Source organism: Sinohyriopsis cumingii, chromosome 11 (assembly GCF_028554795.1).
Source record: "Sinohyriopsis cumingii isolate HCF-2022 chromosome 11, ASM2855479v2, whole genome shotgun sequence".
NCBI classification, from domain to species: domain Eukaryota; kingdom Metazoa; phylum Mollusca; class Bivalvia; order Unionida; family Unionidae; genus Sinohyriopsis; species Sinohyriopsis cumingii.
Genome location: NC_142971.1, coordinates 91,219,211 through 91,239,032, shown reverse-complemented (window position 1 = coordinate 91,239,032; position 19,822 = coordinate 91,219,211). Strand labels below are relative to the sequence as shown.

Below are 19,822 nucleotides of genomic sequence, written 5' to 3'. Positions count from 1 at the left end.
TGAGGCCGTGTGACCAATTGTAGCTGCCATTTCTCGTACTTGAAATTTACAATTTCGTCTGCATCTACATCACTAAGTCATCTGAATTTGATAATTTATAAAAACTAATTGCTGCCTACATCAATATCAGAGCCTTTACTTAAGTTATTGAATCTTTCGTAGTTGTGATTCTAATCGTGAAACCTTCTTAAGTACTGAATGAAATCCGCGACCTCCATTTTGGAGAGTGGAGATTATGACCCAGTTACTTTAAATAGCAGATATCGACCAGGGCATAAACAGTGACCACGTGATCTGATGTAATTGTCATTCACAGAAATCAATGTAGTATCTCTAATGGGGGCTTATGTTTACAGCAGGCGTCAAAAGGCGCTTCCACGTCAAAGGAGTATAGGCGTCAAAAGACGCTAGCATGAGGTAACGGGTTAATGCTGAGAACCAAGCGAGGCAGCTAATAGTACCATTTTTTTTATAAGTCTTTGGTATGACTCGGTTAAGGGTTCAAACCTGTGACCTCTCACACCCGCAGCAGGCGCTGTTAACTACTTAGACTTAGGCCACATAAGCAGTTAGGTAGCCAGTTTAATTTATGATGGAAACCGCAAGTTTTTAAGCCTATTAAGTTAGTCATCAACCTCAGGGTTTGTAAAAGTACTGTAATTGCATAAAATGTTTCAGGCATAACTCTCTCTCATTCTCTCACTCCTCCCCCCCCCTCTCTCTCTCTCTCTCTCTCTCTCTCTCTCTCTATATATATATATATATATATATATATATATATGGGATTGACATCTTGCTTGATTCTATTTATTAATATACAATGATTTGTATTTCAGAAATCATCAAGAAGTATAACACTGGGGAAGTGATGGCGAGGCAGAAGCTTTGCGATTTGGTTAAACCATCAAGAGTACCATCACTTCCACAGACTCCACTGGTGACAACAGAAAAATAAGAAATATGGTGAATGAACTATGAAACAACGCTTGTAAAAAATATTTTAAATTTTTTAATTAAAATTGAGATAGAAATTAATGTGAATTTCTGTTATTTTGTTGTTAAGATTGCTTCACAATAAATTCAAACTATAACTAGAGTAAGAGAACATATTTTTAGAAACTTGGATGATGTAAGGAGCCAGTAATCTGGATTTTATGACACACCAGTAGAAGTGTAGCAACATTTATGACAACTTAAGCCATGTTATCTACTGAATACTAGTGCACAACCTATTGAGCTACCAGTGACAAGTATAGTTTTTAATTTTTGTTTCCTTGTTCAAAAGTTACTAAACACCTCAGTGCATACAAGGAGTTAGTTGGGGTAATTTGGATCATGTTCTTCTTGAAATTATCATCAAATAAAAGTTGCATCACTGTTAAAAATCTCGTTTTCATAAAATATTTCAACAATTTTCAGCTAAATTTTAGTGTTGTCCAGGGTTTTCCAGCCTACCCTGGATAAAGACTGGAATATTAGTCCAAATGCTACAGCATTTTCCATGCTAGAATTGTCCAGGGTTTTCCATCGTTTTCCATGCTAGAACTGTCCAGGGTTTTCCAACCTACCCTGGACATAGGCTGGAATATTAGTCCAAATACTCCAGCATTTTCCATGCTAGAATTTTCCAGCATTTTCCATGCTAGAATTGTCCAGGGTTTTCCAGCCTACCCTGGACATAGGCTGGAATATTAGTCCAAATACTCCAGCATTTTCCATGCTAGAATTTTCCAGCGTTTTCCATGCTAGAATTGTCCAGGGTTTTCCAGCCTACCCCGGACATAGCCTGGAATATTAGTCCAAATACTCCAGCGTTTTCCATACTAGGAATGTCCAGCGTTTTCCATGCAAGAATTGTTCAGGGTTTTCCAGCCTACCCTGGACAGAGGCTGGAATATTAGTCCAAATACTCCAGCGTTTTCCATGCTAGAATTTTCCAGCGTTTTCCATCGTTTTTCATGGAATATGATGGAAAATCTACAGCTGGGCAAGATCCATGGTTGCATGTAGGAAAAGGGCCAATCACTTCTTTATGGTGAAAGCCCACATCCCTAAGGGATTTAGAGGGATAAAGGAGAGGATGCCAACCCAATTCCCTTCACTAATCTGTTATCTGTAATCCAATTCCCAGTCTCCAACATGTTGTTGTTATTGTAGTAGCGTTTAACCCCATTTTTCAGTGCAAGATAGGCTACACGTGGCAGCCAGTATAAATGGTGGAGGAAGAACGTGGGTAAATCCTGGAAAGAACCACCGACCCAAGAGAAACTATTGGCAAACTTTCTCACATACCCAAATTGGTCGAATCCAAGACCTGAACCCATGCAGACAGAAGTGAGATGGCAGTGATCTGTAACGGTGAGTGCTTTAGACCACAGGGCCACTCAGGGCCCATCTCCAGGATGAAACAACTGGCTAGAGATGGTGAAACACTTTCTTCTTCATCTTATAGTTATGCCAATGATTTGGTAGGTCCCAGATCTCCTCAGCTCAAAGACTGCAGAAGGGACACCCACTGTCCTCTTGTAGCGAGTGCAAGATAAGCAAGAGAGCTGAGTGTTCCAATGACTACAGTTACCAACACCCTGCTTTAGACTTTGTTCATAGACAAAAACAAGATTATATTATAAAATCCTCTATGCAACTAAAAGTAATACAAGAAATATTTGGAATAACTCAAAACTAATTGTGATAATTTCATGAAAAGTCACCTACCTAGGATTTCTAATGTACAAATATTTTTTTATTTATTTATTTATTTGTTTAAAAGAAAAGAAAGCAATGCTCAGCCCATATCAGGAAAAAAAAATAATATGAACCAAGCATAATGGAGCGCTATTGCATAACATGAAAATATACAAAACTGCTGAAAACTCAAGGAATTCTAGTCCTTGTAAAATCATAATTTTCTGATTTGTAAAGTACTGTCAAACACTGGGTATACATTGATAAAAGATGTTAAACTTTCAGATTTTGAAAAGCATCAGGCATTGTTTTTGAGTTTATAAATAGCACAGACATAAGGTATTGTTGTTGTTGTAGGGTTTTAACGCCATTTTTCAGCACATGATAGGATATACATGGCGGCCAGTATTAATGGTGGAGGAAGAACTCGGGGAAACCCTCCAGAAAGAACCACTAACCCATGAGAAGCTAGCCGAATCCAAGACTCAAACCCACGCAGACAGAGGTGAGATGGCAGTGATCCATAACGAAGTGTGCTCTAGACCACTCGGCCAGACACAAAGTATGCTAAACATAGTTGAACAAATGCAGCTGTTGCGTATAAGTTGATAATTCAGTGTAAACAGTTGTTTGATGAAGACCCACATCTGTGAAGAGGAAATGTGTTTTGTGGAAAAACCATCTATACAGAAGAGATTGATGTCATGAAGGTGATCATGAAAAAATAAATGATATTCAAAAGATACAACAGAGCTACATGCTTTAATCTATGAAAAATGACTTGAAGTAACTGACATGATAAAAAGGCTTCTCATAAAAATTAGCTACAAATGCTCAATTATTAATTATCTAGTTGACAGCATGATTTTGAATTTTGGTACAAGACCCCAGGTAGTCTTTAGATACAAATAGTGGTTTTAGAATTTTCATTATAACTCTTGGGATGGGACCAGTTTCTGGGAACAGTTATAGCATGTTAAAATCTCAAGATTTAATGTCTTATAGGTAGAGATCTTTACTTGGTCTGTGTCATCTTCAAGGTCATAATTGATAAATTAAGTATGTTTCAATAACTCCAATAAAAGTAACTTAATTTCTTGAAAATCAGTCAAAAGTTGAGACCTGTTCAAAATATTTCCATTTACATTTTACATTTTCATATCAATAAGTTAGCGGCAAATGGGATTTACTTTTTTCATCTATGTGTGAGAATTAATGTGTCTTCAATGTCAATGCTGAAACATTTATACAGCTTTGCTTACTAATAATGAACTTGCGATTACTGTTTACCATGCAGATAAACAGACAGAAGGCGTAATATTTTATTTTACGAGAGATAGAGACAGAGAAATTAGATGTCACAATATAAACATTTAATCAGTATAACACTTGGAAAGGACCCTACAATCCAATTACGTAAGAAATGTACTTGATTATTCACTGCCTTAAAACTGTATAAAAAATGCTTTAGTTCCACGAGGATTCATTCCTATGTATTTAAACTTTTTCATCCCATCAGTAGATAGTATTTTAATATCACAAAGATCAATGTGAAATCATAAACATTAACTTGCACTGTTTACACCTTAAATTACCAATTTCATTTGTCCAAGTTTAACTGTCTTTAAATATGAATATCAGTCTTTTTCAATGGAACACAATATTAATTTTAAAAAAATGTTGGACATTTTCAATTCCATAGAAAAAAAATGAAAGCAAAGTAAAACTTTTGAAAATGTAGGCAGTAGTGCTCCTTTAAATAAAAGCAAGGGACCACTAAATTTAGCACAACACAAAAAAAGGTACCGTATTTACCGTATATAATTTTTTTCCTGTCTCAGAACTTGTGGCGAAACGTTTCTGCACCTAGGTCATATGTCCCAGGACTTAAGAACGAAATAAATTTGTATTGCATTTGTGCTCCCCCCATGCACATTGCAATAAAATAAACAAAACACTTATATGATAATAAAAAGAAAGAAAACCTTGTATTGTTATCATTTATTCCTTTTTTTCAACAAGAGCATTAAAGAATAAAATATATCCACAAAATCCATATATGCAGCATATATATGTAGCATAGACTTCCATACTGTAGCGTGTATCACTTATGTCCGATAACTCATGCCACGTTGTTCACTGACATGAACACTGAAAAACAAATTGTGTTTGGTTGTGCTCAGAGGTCTGAATATGTCACCCGACTGAAAACTGGATCCATCAAAATTGCAAAATAAAGGGATATAATCAACCAATATCAAGACAACTGTCATTCACGCATGACATGGTGTTAGGTGCAAAATAATCAAGATTTAATTATATCCAGGTCAACTGTATGACAGTACCTTGCAAATAAAAATCATTATTTGAAAATACATTCACTTGAGTGTAAGTGACAATCATTTTGCCAGCACGGGTTACAAAAGCATCATTACTATTTACCCACTGACGTCAATGCTCCTTTGTATTAATTATTACTACAGATGCCAAGCACATAGAAGCCCGGGTGGCAAACAAACACAAGTGATAGCAAGCAATAAACTCTTTCCTTGAACTTACTGACAGGACATCAAAGACAAAGGTTATTTTTATTACAAAGCAAGCCAACCTCAGAATCAGATTTCGGTTACTTTATTTTTTTTAAATTATATCAATACAAAGGTTATTTTATTGCAAAGCAAGCCGACATCAGAAGCTGACTATCAATTCTTTTAAGTGTGCCAATCTTTTGATTTTTTTTTTTAATGTACAAAGACTGCCGAGATACTGAAACAAACTTTGGTTCCTTTTCACTGGTATTCACTGGATTTTTGACAATAAACTGAAAAAATGGAATAGATTTTAAAGTGACACAATAGAGTGCTTCGTGCACAGACGTCCATGACCCAGCATCGCCCAGAATATTTGGAGAAAATAAAATCATTTGATGAATTCATGCAGGGTAGAAGAGAAGAAGATGATTTCGCAAACGAGAGGGAAATAATCAACTGATATACTGAAGACAACTGCCATTAATGCATAACATGGTGTTAGGTGCTAAATAACCAAGACTGAATTATATCCAGATGAACTATATGACAGTACCTTGCAAATAAAAATTATTACTCAAAAACACATTCACTTGAGTGTGAGTGATAATCTTATGGGCTACAAAAGTATAATTACTATTTACCCGCAGACATCAATGCTCTTTTGTATTACCTATGACTACAGATGCCAAGCACACAGAAGCCCGGGTGGTAAATAAACACAAGTGACGGCAAGCAGCAAACTCCTTCTTTAAACTTAGTGACAAGACATCAAAGACAAAGATCATTTTTATTACAAAACAGGCTGGCCTCGGAAGCCGATTTTGGATACTTTGAAGCATTATTTTTTATTATGAAGGTTATTTTATTGCAAAGCAAGCTGACTTGGAAGCTGAATATGGATTGTTTTAAGTGTGCCAATTTTTTTATTAATCTTTTTATTATACAAAGACGGCCAAATAATGGAAGCTAACTTTGGTTCCTTTTCGCCAGTATTCATAGTAATTTTGAAAATAAATTGAAACAATGGAACAATTTTTAAAGTCATGCAATATAGTGCTTCGTGCACAGACATCGATAACCGGCAGCATCATCCAGAAGATTTGAAGAAAATAAAATTATGTGATATTTTATGGCCAGAAGAGAAGCAGATGATTTGGCTGACAATATGATGATTAACATGGATGAAATTCTAATGTACTTTGATCGCTGTCCTGGACGGAATGACGATAAGATGGGGGTCTAAAGTGTGAGAATTAGACTGGTGCAGAATTGAAGAAGTCCGACTGTAGTCCTTGCAGTTTCTGCTTCAGGTGATGTGTTGCCTCTAACAATTCTTCACAGTATGAGAAAGCTAAAAAATGTATTCATGCACCAAAAGAATGTACGTGTGCAGGAGAAGAGTTGTGTTGATGAGATGATGTGGTGGATTGAAGAGTTTTATCAAGTACACAGTTTTATATTTTTTTAAATAAAATTTCAGTTGGAGTGCATTTTCCAACATGTAATTTTCAAATGGTTTAAAAGGTATCCCACAACTTACGACTCGATATAAACGATGTGTCCCAGAACATTCAGTTTACAAAAAAGTTACTTTTAAATTTAATTTATGGTGTCCCAACAAATACAGTAAATATGGCACAATTGCTAATATATTACTGGTAGGTAACAATCAAGGATAGCTAGCTGAAACTGAACTTGAAAGAGAATCCATTTCAAAACTGAACACATAATAATATGAAGGAAGAATGTAAAAATGCTAAACTCACAATACTGGAATATGAACTAGAACAATTCATAATAAATAATGATATGAATCAAGGCAAATCTAAAGAACACAAATATGCAAGGACTGGGAAAATGCACAAAATACATACCCTAGCAAGAAAGAAAATACAACAAATGTTTTTTGTGAAACACTATCACCCTTAAAGGGGAAAAGGACAAAAGTCAATGCTTACAGCATGCACAGATTTGCAAATCCAAAAAACTCTTAAGAGAAAATTTAAATATAGCCAATGTCCACAACAGAGCAGACATTAAAGCATTTCAGATCAAGAAATGAATAGAAAGAATACTCATAACTATCATAATTATGGGGCAATTCTGTGTTCTCGAATCTTACATTACATCCTAATGGGAGGACACATTCTTGTCATATTCCTGACCTGGACAATTAACAGCTATGCAGTCACAACAGATACAATATTGCTGACATCAAAACTAATTGCACTAACAAGTACCCAACAGATTGATGGACAGACAAGCTAGAGAACAAAGCAATATAAGAAGAAGAGGATCACTTGACACCCCAGCTTCCAGGTATAATAAAAAGTTGTTAAAATCCAACTACAGTGTGACCCTGCTATAGCGCGCTCCGTTATAACACAAAAATGGATATAACGCGGTCGTGGCGTGGCTCCTGAAATTTCATATACATGTATTTTTTCTTGTGCACAAAAAAAAAATTCTTAAAAAGTATGAAAATAATGTAAAAAGTTGCTTACCATCTTGGGGAAGAGATCACATATGAATAATACAAGACGATCGTGACTTGGCTTCTGAAATTTCATATGTATTTTTCTCGTACATGAAAAAGTATTTTTTTTTCTTCTTTAAAGTAAAAAGAAGAAAAAACGCATAAAAAGTTTATTCTGGGATCGCGTAGGTCTTCGCCAATGTCGCAAACTTGGATTGTTTTTCCTTATTGGCTTGCGAATCCTACCATGTGGCTTTTTTTATTTGTTGGTGACACTGTTGGCTGTTTAAACGTTTATATACAACCAGTGGTTTCGAATGCAGAAATTTCAGAGGCCCCATGAAAGGAAACCGCAAACTGGATATAAAATGCACTGAAATTTATCTACTGTTACTGTCACGTTTGCCTGCCCGCGATTACGTAAGTCAGGAACAAAGGAATGGGTTAGCGCAATGAGTATGTCGACCCTACACTGTTATGGCGATTTTGTTTGTACAAGAACCCTTCGTTAGGTGTTAACACTAGCATATGGATGTTAAAGGCTTTGTTCAACAAAGGACCCTCGATGCTATTGTAAATCTCTCCACTTGACAGATGGCCTGAGGTTCGTCTGTTAAGCTGAACCGACTGGGGGTAGAATTGATATCCAATCAGAACTGAGGAAGGGTGGGGCCATCAATTCAAACCAGAACTTAACAGTCATTCGAACTAATAACGAATTAGTGATTTGTAAGCTGTCATACTGGTAAAGCAGAATATACTCACTCCGAGGGAGCCACTCGTGATTTGGCAGGAAAACTCTTTGTACATTCTAAGGACAGAAAGCTTCGTAAAGGTCAGTGAGTTATTTGCTCGATTGTTGCAGAATGTTACGGCATTGTAATTGTAATTAAGTAGAATTACGCTTGTATTGTTTAATTTACATGCGTACTTGAGAAATGAGCTATGATTATGTAGATTGCTCGCTCGTCAAAATTGGTATTGTAATAAGCTATTTAGTTACTTTGTAGTAAACTAGTGTATTTATTCATGTGATATTCTAGATTTTGCAATTGCTGAATTAAATTGTAACTTTGAAAATGGTTGCAGTGTGTAAATTTAAATAATATGAATATCTGAATATTTGTGTACACTTGTGGGAGTGTAATGTACAGAAATGCGTCGCATTATTGTGATATTGTTGAGAATAATGAGATTAAGAATATATATTGATGTGACGCAATTTAGTGATTTCTGTATGATAAGTAGGATACCGCTCTTATTGCAACGTTGTTTTTATAAGAACGTGTGTTTTTCGATGTGCACGAATGTGTGACCAAAGATGTAGATAACCTTGATCTGATGATTGATTGATTGTTGATTTAATGTGTGCAAGATGTCTAGCACAAATGCTAACGTCCTTGTGTTTTTCGTAGGAAGCTTTTGGGGACAGTATAGTGAAGTCCCAAGTCTCAGACAGACAGGATAGAAATAGGCGGAGAACACCGGAAGGAGAAATTGAGAATAGAATTAGGCGGGGAACAAGCCTCGTTGAAAGAAAGAGAGAAAGAAAAGGAGGAGGAGAAAGGAAGACAAAAGGGGAGAAGGACAGGAAGAATCGGAGAACGCCGGAAGGAGGAAAGCAATTGGCGTAGTAAACTCAGATGAGTAGAAACCAAGTACAGGGGAAAGCCATCTCACACTAAAATCACGTGATGAAATAGGTTGTCACATGGTCGAGAGGAAGTAGATTGGTTGAGAAATTAATATCGTTTAATTTGTATTAAATTGTTATTCTTTTGGATTTCACCTTTGTGTTCTTAATAATTTAATTGTCGGTATTGCTGACTGGGGGATCGGAGCTTTACCTCTCTCTATCATTAATTTCACTTCCTACAAAAACAAGCCAGGGTGGGAATTCCACAGTAATTCAAATAAATATTGGGAGCACCCCACCCCAACACATAACAGGGAGTCACATAGAACTTAACAGTTACATAAACAAATTCTTTGCCCATACTGACAAACCATCTAAACAGTGCATTGTTATATCATAATCCACTTATCCTGACATTTAGCATGAGTTCTGTATGTTGTGAAATATCCGCTTTTTTGTTGTTGACATTTCTGTTAACAGAGATCAACCGGACGAGGCACTGTCTCGTAATCTATCCTTCATCAGATTTTCAGCTGCTCGCTAGTAATTAATATATTTACAAAGACTGACATTTGGATGTGGATGGTAAGTAAAATTCCTCTTCATTTCACTCAGAATGAAATCCTTCAGAATGCTCCTGTTGTCTGTAATAATACCTGTCATCAGAACACCTGCGTCTCTATCGTCCGTTGACCCTTTGTTAATTTTCAGATGCATGCGTGGAAGGCAGCATCAAGCTGCTACCACAAATATAAAAATATATATAATTTTTTTTAAAAAAATAACCATCTCACTTATTGGTTTATTCAGTAGGCATGGAGGGACAGTAACCAGAATAGTCTAAATGATGGCCAATTCCTTTTTAAAAATGTACCCAGATAAAACCTTTGAAGCACCGACTGTTATGAAAACGTACTTGGCAAATGGAAAAAATACCAGTCTCAATCATGCAATACAATTATTTGATGTTGCGGTGATTTCAATAGTGCATGCACCCTTCATTAAAGAAAGACGACTACAATCTTCCAAAAACAGCAAAGAATGTTTCTTTAAAGGAAGTCACTACCAAACTTAAATAAAAGTGATGGAATCTGATGGATTTTTGCATTTTCCAACATGACTGGAACACGTTAACTGTGCTGTGAAAATTTCCTTTTTGTAGGGAAAAAGTTTATGCCAACGGCAGCTTAAAACGTAAACTAACTTTTACCGACTTGAAACGTACTTTAAAGTAAATGTGCTTCGTCATTCGTTATGTGATTGTGCTGTTTTTCCACTGAATTTAGACCAATATGACCTGTTACAAAATTAATTAATATTTTAAAGCTGTGTGTGCATATTTTCGATGGAATCGCTTGTATTGTGGATTCAATGTATATGATGAGGTTCACAGGTGAGTACACGGTGTTGATACTCTATTCATGCTATACATTAGACATTTATATATATACAGGCATCATATATATGTACCAATTCATGGTTCTCTAAATAAAATGAACTATTATATTATGTCTTCTCTGTTTTCACTACAGGTGTATTTCTCATTTAATATGCAACAATTCAAGACAGTAACTGCACCGACGAAGCATGTATTTTACCGCCCACATTTATTACCCATACACACCACACACAATTATTTTTTTTGGGGGGCGGTGTATATTTTCTTCAGCTAACTGACTTGGTTGCATATAACACGTTTCGGTATATAACGCGGTCGGGTTTTATGGCTCCCAACTACCGTGTTATAGCGGGGTCACACTGTATTCAGAGTAAAGTTATCAAATAGATCGACAAACTGATCAACTTGATAAATCTAGGTCTAATCAAATTTGTTGAGTGGGATCCTAATTATTTCAAATATTGGTCAGACAGCAAAGCTAGATCAGCACTGTTCCTTGGCATACCAAAGAGCTCACTAACTGATAACAAATTATGAGACAACAGTCATATTTAACCAGTATCTCTTGCTGATAATGACAGCTTCCTGTACAATTCCAACAAACTACAAGTGTTGAATAACATCAGATTGATGGTTTCCCTGGCAACAACTGAACAAAAAATTATCTACCAACTAATAAACTTGTCCATTTTTATCCATCTGAAATTTAGCACTGGATAGGCTGCAATTATTCATCAATTATTTTGCGAAATGTAATTGAGATTGATATGGAGGATTTCTGTTTCTTCTAAAGACCCTAAAGGTATCAGTAAAGTTTTCTACCTTCTCTTCATCTTCATCATCATCTGCCTCAGGGTCATATCTCTCTGCAGAAACTGAAAGAAAATACATTAATCATTTGAAGGGTGTGACAATCAACAAGAATTTCTACAAATACACAATAAATCTATTTCTTCTGTCCTATTATTCCTTTTAAATAAAACATTTTTAAGCTGGCAACTATGATTGCAATATTGGATAGTAAGATCTACATCATTTTCATTTAGGGCCAACTATTGAGCAGACAGAAGAAAAAAAGTATTTCAATGAAAAGTCCATGTTAATATGACTATCTATTCATCAATGTAGTTTTAATGATTTTTTTTCGCTGGCCACGGTGGTAATAATAATAATTATAATAATAATAATAATAAATAATAATACTTTATTCAGTAATTTTGGCCACCAGCCAGTGTTACAAAATACAAGGAAATGTAGTGTGTGCCAAAGTGTATAGTAATTAAATGTATTGTTCAGAAAGAGCATATATACATAATTTTTCTAAATATAATCTTAGCATAAAAATATAAAGATGTTAATACCACTAAGTATGTCATTCACCATTCATATGGTCTGTCAAAGATTGTCTAAAATGAAAAGCTGAACTGATATAGTAAGAAAGAGTTCTTATAATTAATAGATTATTAGGACTCATGAGGGATACAAATTTGTTTACAGATGGAAAATAAACTGTATTAAAATATTTGTTTCTTACATGGTCATAAGCTGGAAAAACACAAAACAAAATGTAATTCATCTTCTACCAAATAAACATTATCTTTCTGGCATAATTCAAAGTACCTATTATTTCTCTCAATCCCACTATGCCTAACTGTCTCTATAGTCAGCATATGTGCTGAGCACCTAAATTTAGCAACTAACTTCTACAAAAAATATGATAATCCAAATGAGAGATATTTTCCAATTCTAATTCTGCTAATACAAAAGTTAATGTAAAGTGTTATTATCATTTTGCCAGTTCTGGAATGCTGTATCCTTAATTTTTTTTGAAAATAGTGAGAAAAATTGTTTTCGTCTCCAACATCTTGATTTAGCTTGATATACACAAAGACAAAGCAAACTAACATTTAACTTTGGTAGCCCTGGTGGTGACAGGGTTGGTTTCATCGGATCATTTCAAGACTGAATAGCATTGGTGTAGGAAGCGAGTTGAAGGCATCCATACAACTTTCAACCATTATTTAATGCATCCTAAACAAAATATGAGGTACAAAAATTGGGCAGTACACTTCCCTAGCATAATCACATTATTGGTGTTTTTAGGAACATCTACATACTGTTTGCAAAAGTTGTATTACACAATTTCAATATCTGTACAAAATTCATATTCCCAAATTTCTGACACATAGTAAGTAACTAGTTTTATCACAGAATAAAACAGCCAAATCATTTTTGATAATTAATAATCTATGAAGTTGCTTTCTTTGCCTGAGCTGCTAGTATTGCCCACTGAACTTAGACACAAAGACACAGTGATCACATTCAAGAGGGCTCTCAAAACTCACTTATTTCGACTGCAAGAACAAACTTAAAGACCTAATGTTTCCTACCTGAAATATTCTCAGCATGTTTTTAATTTTTTAATGTTTTTCTAATTTCATGGTGTTTGTTTTTGTAATAATATTATTATATGTTTTTTATCTTGTAAGTTTTGTCTAATGTTGTAAAGCGCTTAGATCTTCTAAAGATTAGGCGCTATACAAAGTCCTCATTATTATTATTATCATTATTATTAGTATCTGCTTTGCTTTTGTCCAAACCAACTTTGGTGTGAAAAATAGAACCATATACTTTTCATTAGACACTCAATACATCGTTCTTTGAAAAACAAAACCTTCCTTTGCTTGAGATATCCTCCACTACTGAAAACAATGATTTAGTTTTATCAAGAGTGATCATCATATGTTTTATCATAGAAACATTCAATAATTATAAGTTACTGCTTTGTATGGGAAAATATAAACAAGTTTTTAAAAATATTCATACTGCATGACCTTTGGGAGTGAAGTATTCATCCAACAAAATGAGTTCATATTTTCCCATACCAATGCAGTAATCTTTTTTTAGATACTCATTTTCTTATTCTACTTAAGGTTTATTAATTTTAAAAAATACACTGCAAGGAATAAAGTAATTGAATTTATGCTGTATTTCAAAAAAAAAACCTTAGATTCTTCAATACACAATAACGATATTAATGCAAGCATAGTAATGCACATCAATATTTGAACTTCACTGCATGCTTGGTTGTCATCTTGGTCTGCTTAAATTTGAAATTTAATGCCATATTGTGAGCGAATGCATATTACTTTTCCATTTGGTCTGGAATAGATGGATTTTGTTTTTATGTTGATCTAACTCAATTCTGCTTTCTTTTATTATCATGGACTGGATTATTGGGTTAATTCAGTGCAGTAAAGAAAATCGATTTCATCTGGAAATGTACTAAAAATTCCAGAACAGTTTTGGTGTGCATCAGATTTGCAGGACATGTCATTCAGATTTGCAGAACTAAGAAAGTTCATTTGAGGAAATTTGAATAAATATAAGTGTATTTACATGTATTATCATTCTTATTGCCCGCTAAAGACATGTTTATACCCTGTCAATTGTAACTTGCTGATGCAAGAACCCAGCTATGACCTGTATCATACTGTGCATCTTTTATCGCAAACCTAAAACTGATACTGGAAACTAGCAAAGTAGCTGTCATGCAACAGTCCATTTTTCCAGCAAAAATACAGTAATACTTTTTCATCATCTTGACTTATTGGCTCAGAGGCTCTTAGTTTCCTACTAAAACCTTCAGTTCCAATTTCTTCTTGAATCTAATAGCCTGACAGACTTGTAATACACAATAGCCCTTGGCCACAATATGCTTTTCTATGCTATATTTTTACAGACCCTCGAGAGCGGTGGTCATAGTCTGAACCATTCTATTTAAGAAAAGGTATGAATATACATCTTAAATAACTTTCAAAGATCAGAACTGTATTCTCAATTACTGCATCTCTCACACTTGTTGTCAACATTGTGAATATCAATTCAACTGTGTGCTTCTTATAAAGTTTCATTTCTGACTCAGTGAACTCATCCACATCATTAACTTTATCATCTACCAGTATATTTTCAAATGGTTGAAACAACTTGTTTAGTTCATTCACAAATCTAATCAAACATAACCCAAAGCATCTGCTACATGAGTGTATAGGGTTCATTAAAAAAAGTAGTTCCTAATACACAATACTATATTTAGGCAGACATGTCATGCATGTGCATGTAATATCAAGGTGTTCAGTATCGTAAACTAGTACATGATTCTAGTAATGTAATGTTAACAGAGACAAAAATGAGCATATAATAACATTTATATGGTCCTGAAGGAACTTTACTGTATCTGCACAACTGGCAGTATGATCAGTGTTGAGTATTGCAAAAGTATCCTCTGTGATAAATACACATTTATTATATGCTCATTTTTCCCCCCACTAACTTGACATTGTCAGAATCATTCAGTATTACCTGATACTGAAATCGCACAACAATACATATACAGCATTCACATGCATAAAGAAACTACTTTCTATTGTAAACAAACAACGGATGCAGACGCCAGCACTTTTGATTTGTACACAAATCATGTACACTTGCATAAGAGGCTCTTTACGTTGTGGTTGTTTAAATTTGTTTCTGAATGAACTAAAACCGATGTTTCATGGACTGCCACATACCAGCTGCTTTGGCACATTCCGCGTTGATACAATGTTACGGATTTAGGCTAGCTACATTATATAAGAGACACAAGATAAGGTCCTTACAAGTGATAAGTCATATACTCTCTTCTTTAGCCGGTGATAAGAATGGCAAAATAAAATATACTTAGTTTTACATCCTGAATTTCCTCAAAATGTATTTTCCTAATTCTGCAAATCCGAATTACATGAGCCATGTCATAGGTTTTCAACTGTGATTACACATTTTGAAATTGTGCTGTAATTTCGATAAGTGCAATTGCATCCTCCTTACTGCACTCAAAATGAAATAAGCAATGAATTCCATAGCGTCTTTTTGATAACTGCAATTGAAAGACTTCATATTTTTCCCACATTATGATTTCAAACATTCAATAACATACAGAAACACATCTGCAGACATAAACAGTCTTCTTCCACACCGCTTCAATCCGATGTATTTCATGTATAATTTGCACAGATAAATCCAGTCCAAAATCACAAACTTTCGATGAATCGAAACAAAATACCAAAATATATTTATTCCAGATCAAATTGAAAAGTTGTTGCAATGTGCATTCATTCACAATATGACTGCAAATTTCAATTTTAACTAGACACGCCATTTTCTTTTGAAAGTCATGTCGAGTGCGTGACTAAATTCAAATTTATCAGGGCAGAGTTATGTGTGCATTAATAATGATGTCATTGTGTAAAGACAAATCTGCGCTTTTGTATTTAGTTTGGAATATGGCATTCATTCATTTACCTTGTTTCTTGTAGTGTATTTTGTTTATATAATTAAACCTTAGGTAGAATTTTAAAAAATGAGCATATAATAAAAAGGTTACAGCAAGGTCATGCAGTATTCCATCCCAAAACTCATTCATATTTTTCCATACAAATGCAGTAACCTATAACTATTGCATTCCAGCTTCAGCTGTGTAATCAGATCATTAATGAAATGGAAAAACATGATAGGGCTCAAAACACAACCTTGCTTTGTACATTTAAAGTGAAAAGGGTTTATAGGGAATAAAAACCTATGAAATCACTGGTTTTGTGTACCTAATTCTTAAAGAACATTAGAAGATTGCTCAGATTAAAGTCCTATGCAGCTAAAAATAACCATTGCTGATGTGAAAATGAGAAAATTAATTATTGTTGAACATGCCAGCATATTAATTTTAAGAAATATAATCATTATACCAAGGAATTAATGAATGTATTATGTAGCTGATGCAGGAATCAAAGTACCCATGTAGTGTTGTATTTCTACCATCATAGAAAATGGCAAATTCCTGTTTAGCTGGAATCTATCAGATCAGCTTTTTTAAAAAGGCCCCGAAATAGCTATACAAGATTTCAAATAAGTAGCCAGAGCACCTTGATAAATCAACCAGGTTAGGGATTACAATGGAGCAAGCACACACAAAACTCAGTGAACAATACAAAAGCTTGAAAAGTCACTGTACGATATTGTTTAAGAAAATTTCAAATTGCTGACATTAACCGAGTCACCACTTATGACCTTGAAGATAATAACATGCCCAGCAAAGATGGCAAATGAATGAAGACAGTGAAAAATAGTGGAGACAAGAATGTCAAATGCTATGGCGAGATCTCCATGATCATCATCAAGAACAAATTAATCCTATCTCTTCAACATATATTTGGAAGTAACAATGATTTTTATACACACAGAACAGACATTTCTCAGAATTGTAGAGTGCAGGCGGCAAATGCAAAATATTTCAGTTATGGACTCAATATACAAGCAAAGCAAAATATGCTTAACTATGACTTACATGCAGCATTAGAATAAAATCCTGTAATCAGTTTTGCCAACCATGTGAATCTGTATGCAAGTATTATCACATGTGCTGGTGAAGACTTGCCAATGCAAATGTGGAAAATGCCAATGTCAATGATGTTGACGAAAAAGCCACTGATGCTGTCAGAACAGATGTCATTGAAAAGGACAGAAGTCAATGAAATAATATCCAGGATAAAAAACAACTGGGGTTTCCTGATGAAAAAAAGCTTCCAAATGCTTAATTGCACCAACAACAAAAACAAAATTATTTAAACATTTATTATTTAATGTATGCCTAAAATGAACCAGGTCAAATAATTTGCACCAAACCATGGTATAAGAATACATGTACTGAGAAGCGCAAAAAAAAAAAAAGCAGATTTATTTTCACTATTGGGACTTGTGGACAAACCACTGCCTGTTGCAAGGCTAATTCTTCTTGATGAACTACAGCTGGATGGAAGGGAAACTGTGAAATCAGCTCAAACAATATGTGAGACCATAGAATAAGGGCACCAAGAGGTACAAGAAAAGCTGATATTGCACTATTAGGAATCGCAGATGAGCAGCATCCAACCATGAGGCAGCTTTGTGCATACAACCTCAATGGACAGGCAAGCCAAAATTGCACACATTGTCACTGATAAGACCACCACTGTACCTGGCCTAAGTCCAGGAGTTTAAGTTTTAAGTTACACTAGCAGGTCAGTCCTCTCAAAGATTAACAAGCAATCATTCAATACACATAAAACCAGGCAGCGATGAATAACCTGACTGGTGAACTGAAGAAAGCAGTTCTGCCAACTTGATGGTAATGAAAACCTGGATGCCAAAGGATAAATATCAGGAATTGGAGAAAATAAAAATGAATTTTTGTTTGCAACCATATATTTAAATAAGCTTTACAAAGCAATTCACTGCTTTATGCTATTTACTTAACACATTAACCCCTGGAGGTTTTTGTCATTTTTGCCTGAAATTATAGTAGGAAACACATTTTGAAAGCTATTTTGGAATACATCCTAATACATCAACTTCCAGTTAATTTTCCAATAACATAATGCCTAGTTGTGTTACAAACATTGTTTTTCATTGGCTATTTGGCTTGCTCATGAGCAGAAGGGTAAAAGTTTTGTAGTTTATTTTCGTATCTTGACCACTCTTTATTCCAAATGCCCATCTTATCCTACTGTTTGCAAAGGTTCATCTGTCTGTTTGCAGTTCATACTGGTTTGCCTTAGATCTGAGACCAAATTGTCTCAAATTTGGCCATAAAATCGGATTCTGACCACTGGCGAATTTTGGGTGGCAAAAAATCGGGTCCAAAAATGAGGTTTTCCCTCTGTATTTTGTAATGCAACTAGAAATTCCAGATTATTTGGTATCAATGTAGAGCTACATCTGTCTACCTTTCTATAATCCCACCCACTTTAGCGTATCATACATGACCTTGATGCTACAGAGCTCGGCAGTAGGTTACTACCTCCTGCCATGTAAACTCATCACCAGGGCTTAATGTGTTAACATAAAATATGTAAGCTGTAGTCATACAGTAAAACCTGTCTTCAGAGACCACTGCTGAGACCACCTGTTTTGAGAGACCAGAATCTCCATGCAAATTTATTGATTATACAGTGTTACAACCTGTCTTAAGAGACCATTATTTTTAACAGAAGGGATAGTCTTTCAAGACAGGTTCTACTTTCCATTTTCATCTTTGATGCTGATATTTAGTGTGAATTCAATTAACCCGTTACCTCATACAGCATAGTGACAAAGTGCAGCGCACTTTTAATAGAACACCTGTTACCAAGCCGACAGCATATGCATAGGTGTGCCTGTGAACTGTTAAGCGATGTAGTGTATGTTATGTTTAACAGCAATTTTAACCATTTTTGGTACACATCTATTATATGTGAAAAAATTTAAGAGTCAAGTCTGATTGTTATAGCTGTGTAATTATTTTTCACAGAACAATTTTTTATGTGCTTTAAAATCTTGAGAGAACTTGTTCACCGTCATGTTAGTGAGGCCGCGTGACCAACCATAGCTGCCATTTCCCATACTCAAAATTTACATGTTTTTCGTCTGCGCTTACATCACTAAGTCATCTGAATTTGATAATTTATAAAAACTAATTGCTGCCTACATCAATATCAGAGCCGTTACCTAAGTTATTGAAACTTTCATAGTTGCGATTCTAATTGTAAAAACTTTGTATGTACTGAATGAAATCCGCAACCGCCATTTTGGACAGTGGAGATTACAACCCAGTTACTTTAAATAGCAGATATTGACCAGTGCATAAACAGCGACCACGTGATCTGACGTAATTGTCATTTGCAGAAATGAATGTAGTACCTAAGAGGGGGGTTTTCCCCGAAGGTGGCGCTACGAAAACCAGCTCAAAATGGCTGATGTTTACAGCAGGCGTCAAAAGGCACTTCCATGCGAATGGAGTAGAGGCGTCAAAAGGCGCTTCCATATGAATGGAGTAGAGGTGTCAAAAGATGCTTGCATGAGGTAAAGGGTTAACACAAAATATCAGTATAAAAGATGAAAATGGAAAAATAATAGAGTTTGAAACTATGACTGTAGTGTTCCTTGCAAACTTTCTGCATCACTTTTGCATTTTTTTAAAGAGGCACTGCTATTGTGCATCAAAATATACATTTTTCTGTTTTTAAAAATTGGTATTTTATGTAAAA

General features: G+C 34.9%; 1 protein-coding gene across 1 annotated transcript in view; it reads right to left on the bottom strand.

The window, feature by feature from the left end:
* Positions 1-19,822, bottom strand: part of LOC149788982 (cAMP-dependent protein kinase type II regulatory subunit-like) — a 246,554-nt gene that overhangs the window by 147,469 nt on the left and 79,263 nt on the right. Inside the window, exon 3 of the mRNA XM_089975138.1 lies at positions 11,550-11,602. Within this exon, the coding sequence (XP_089831264.1) occupies positions 11,550-11,602 (53 nt within the window). The remainder of the gene's footprint in view (positions 1-11,549; positions 11,603-19,822) is intronic.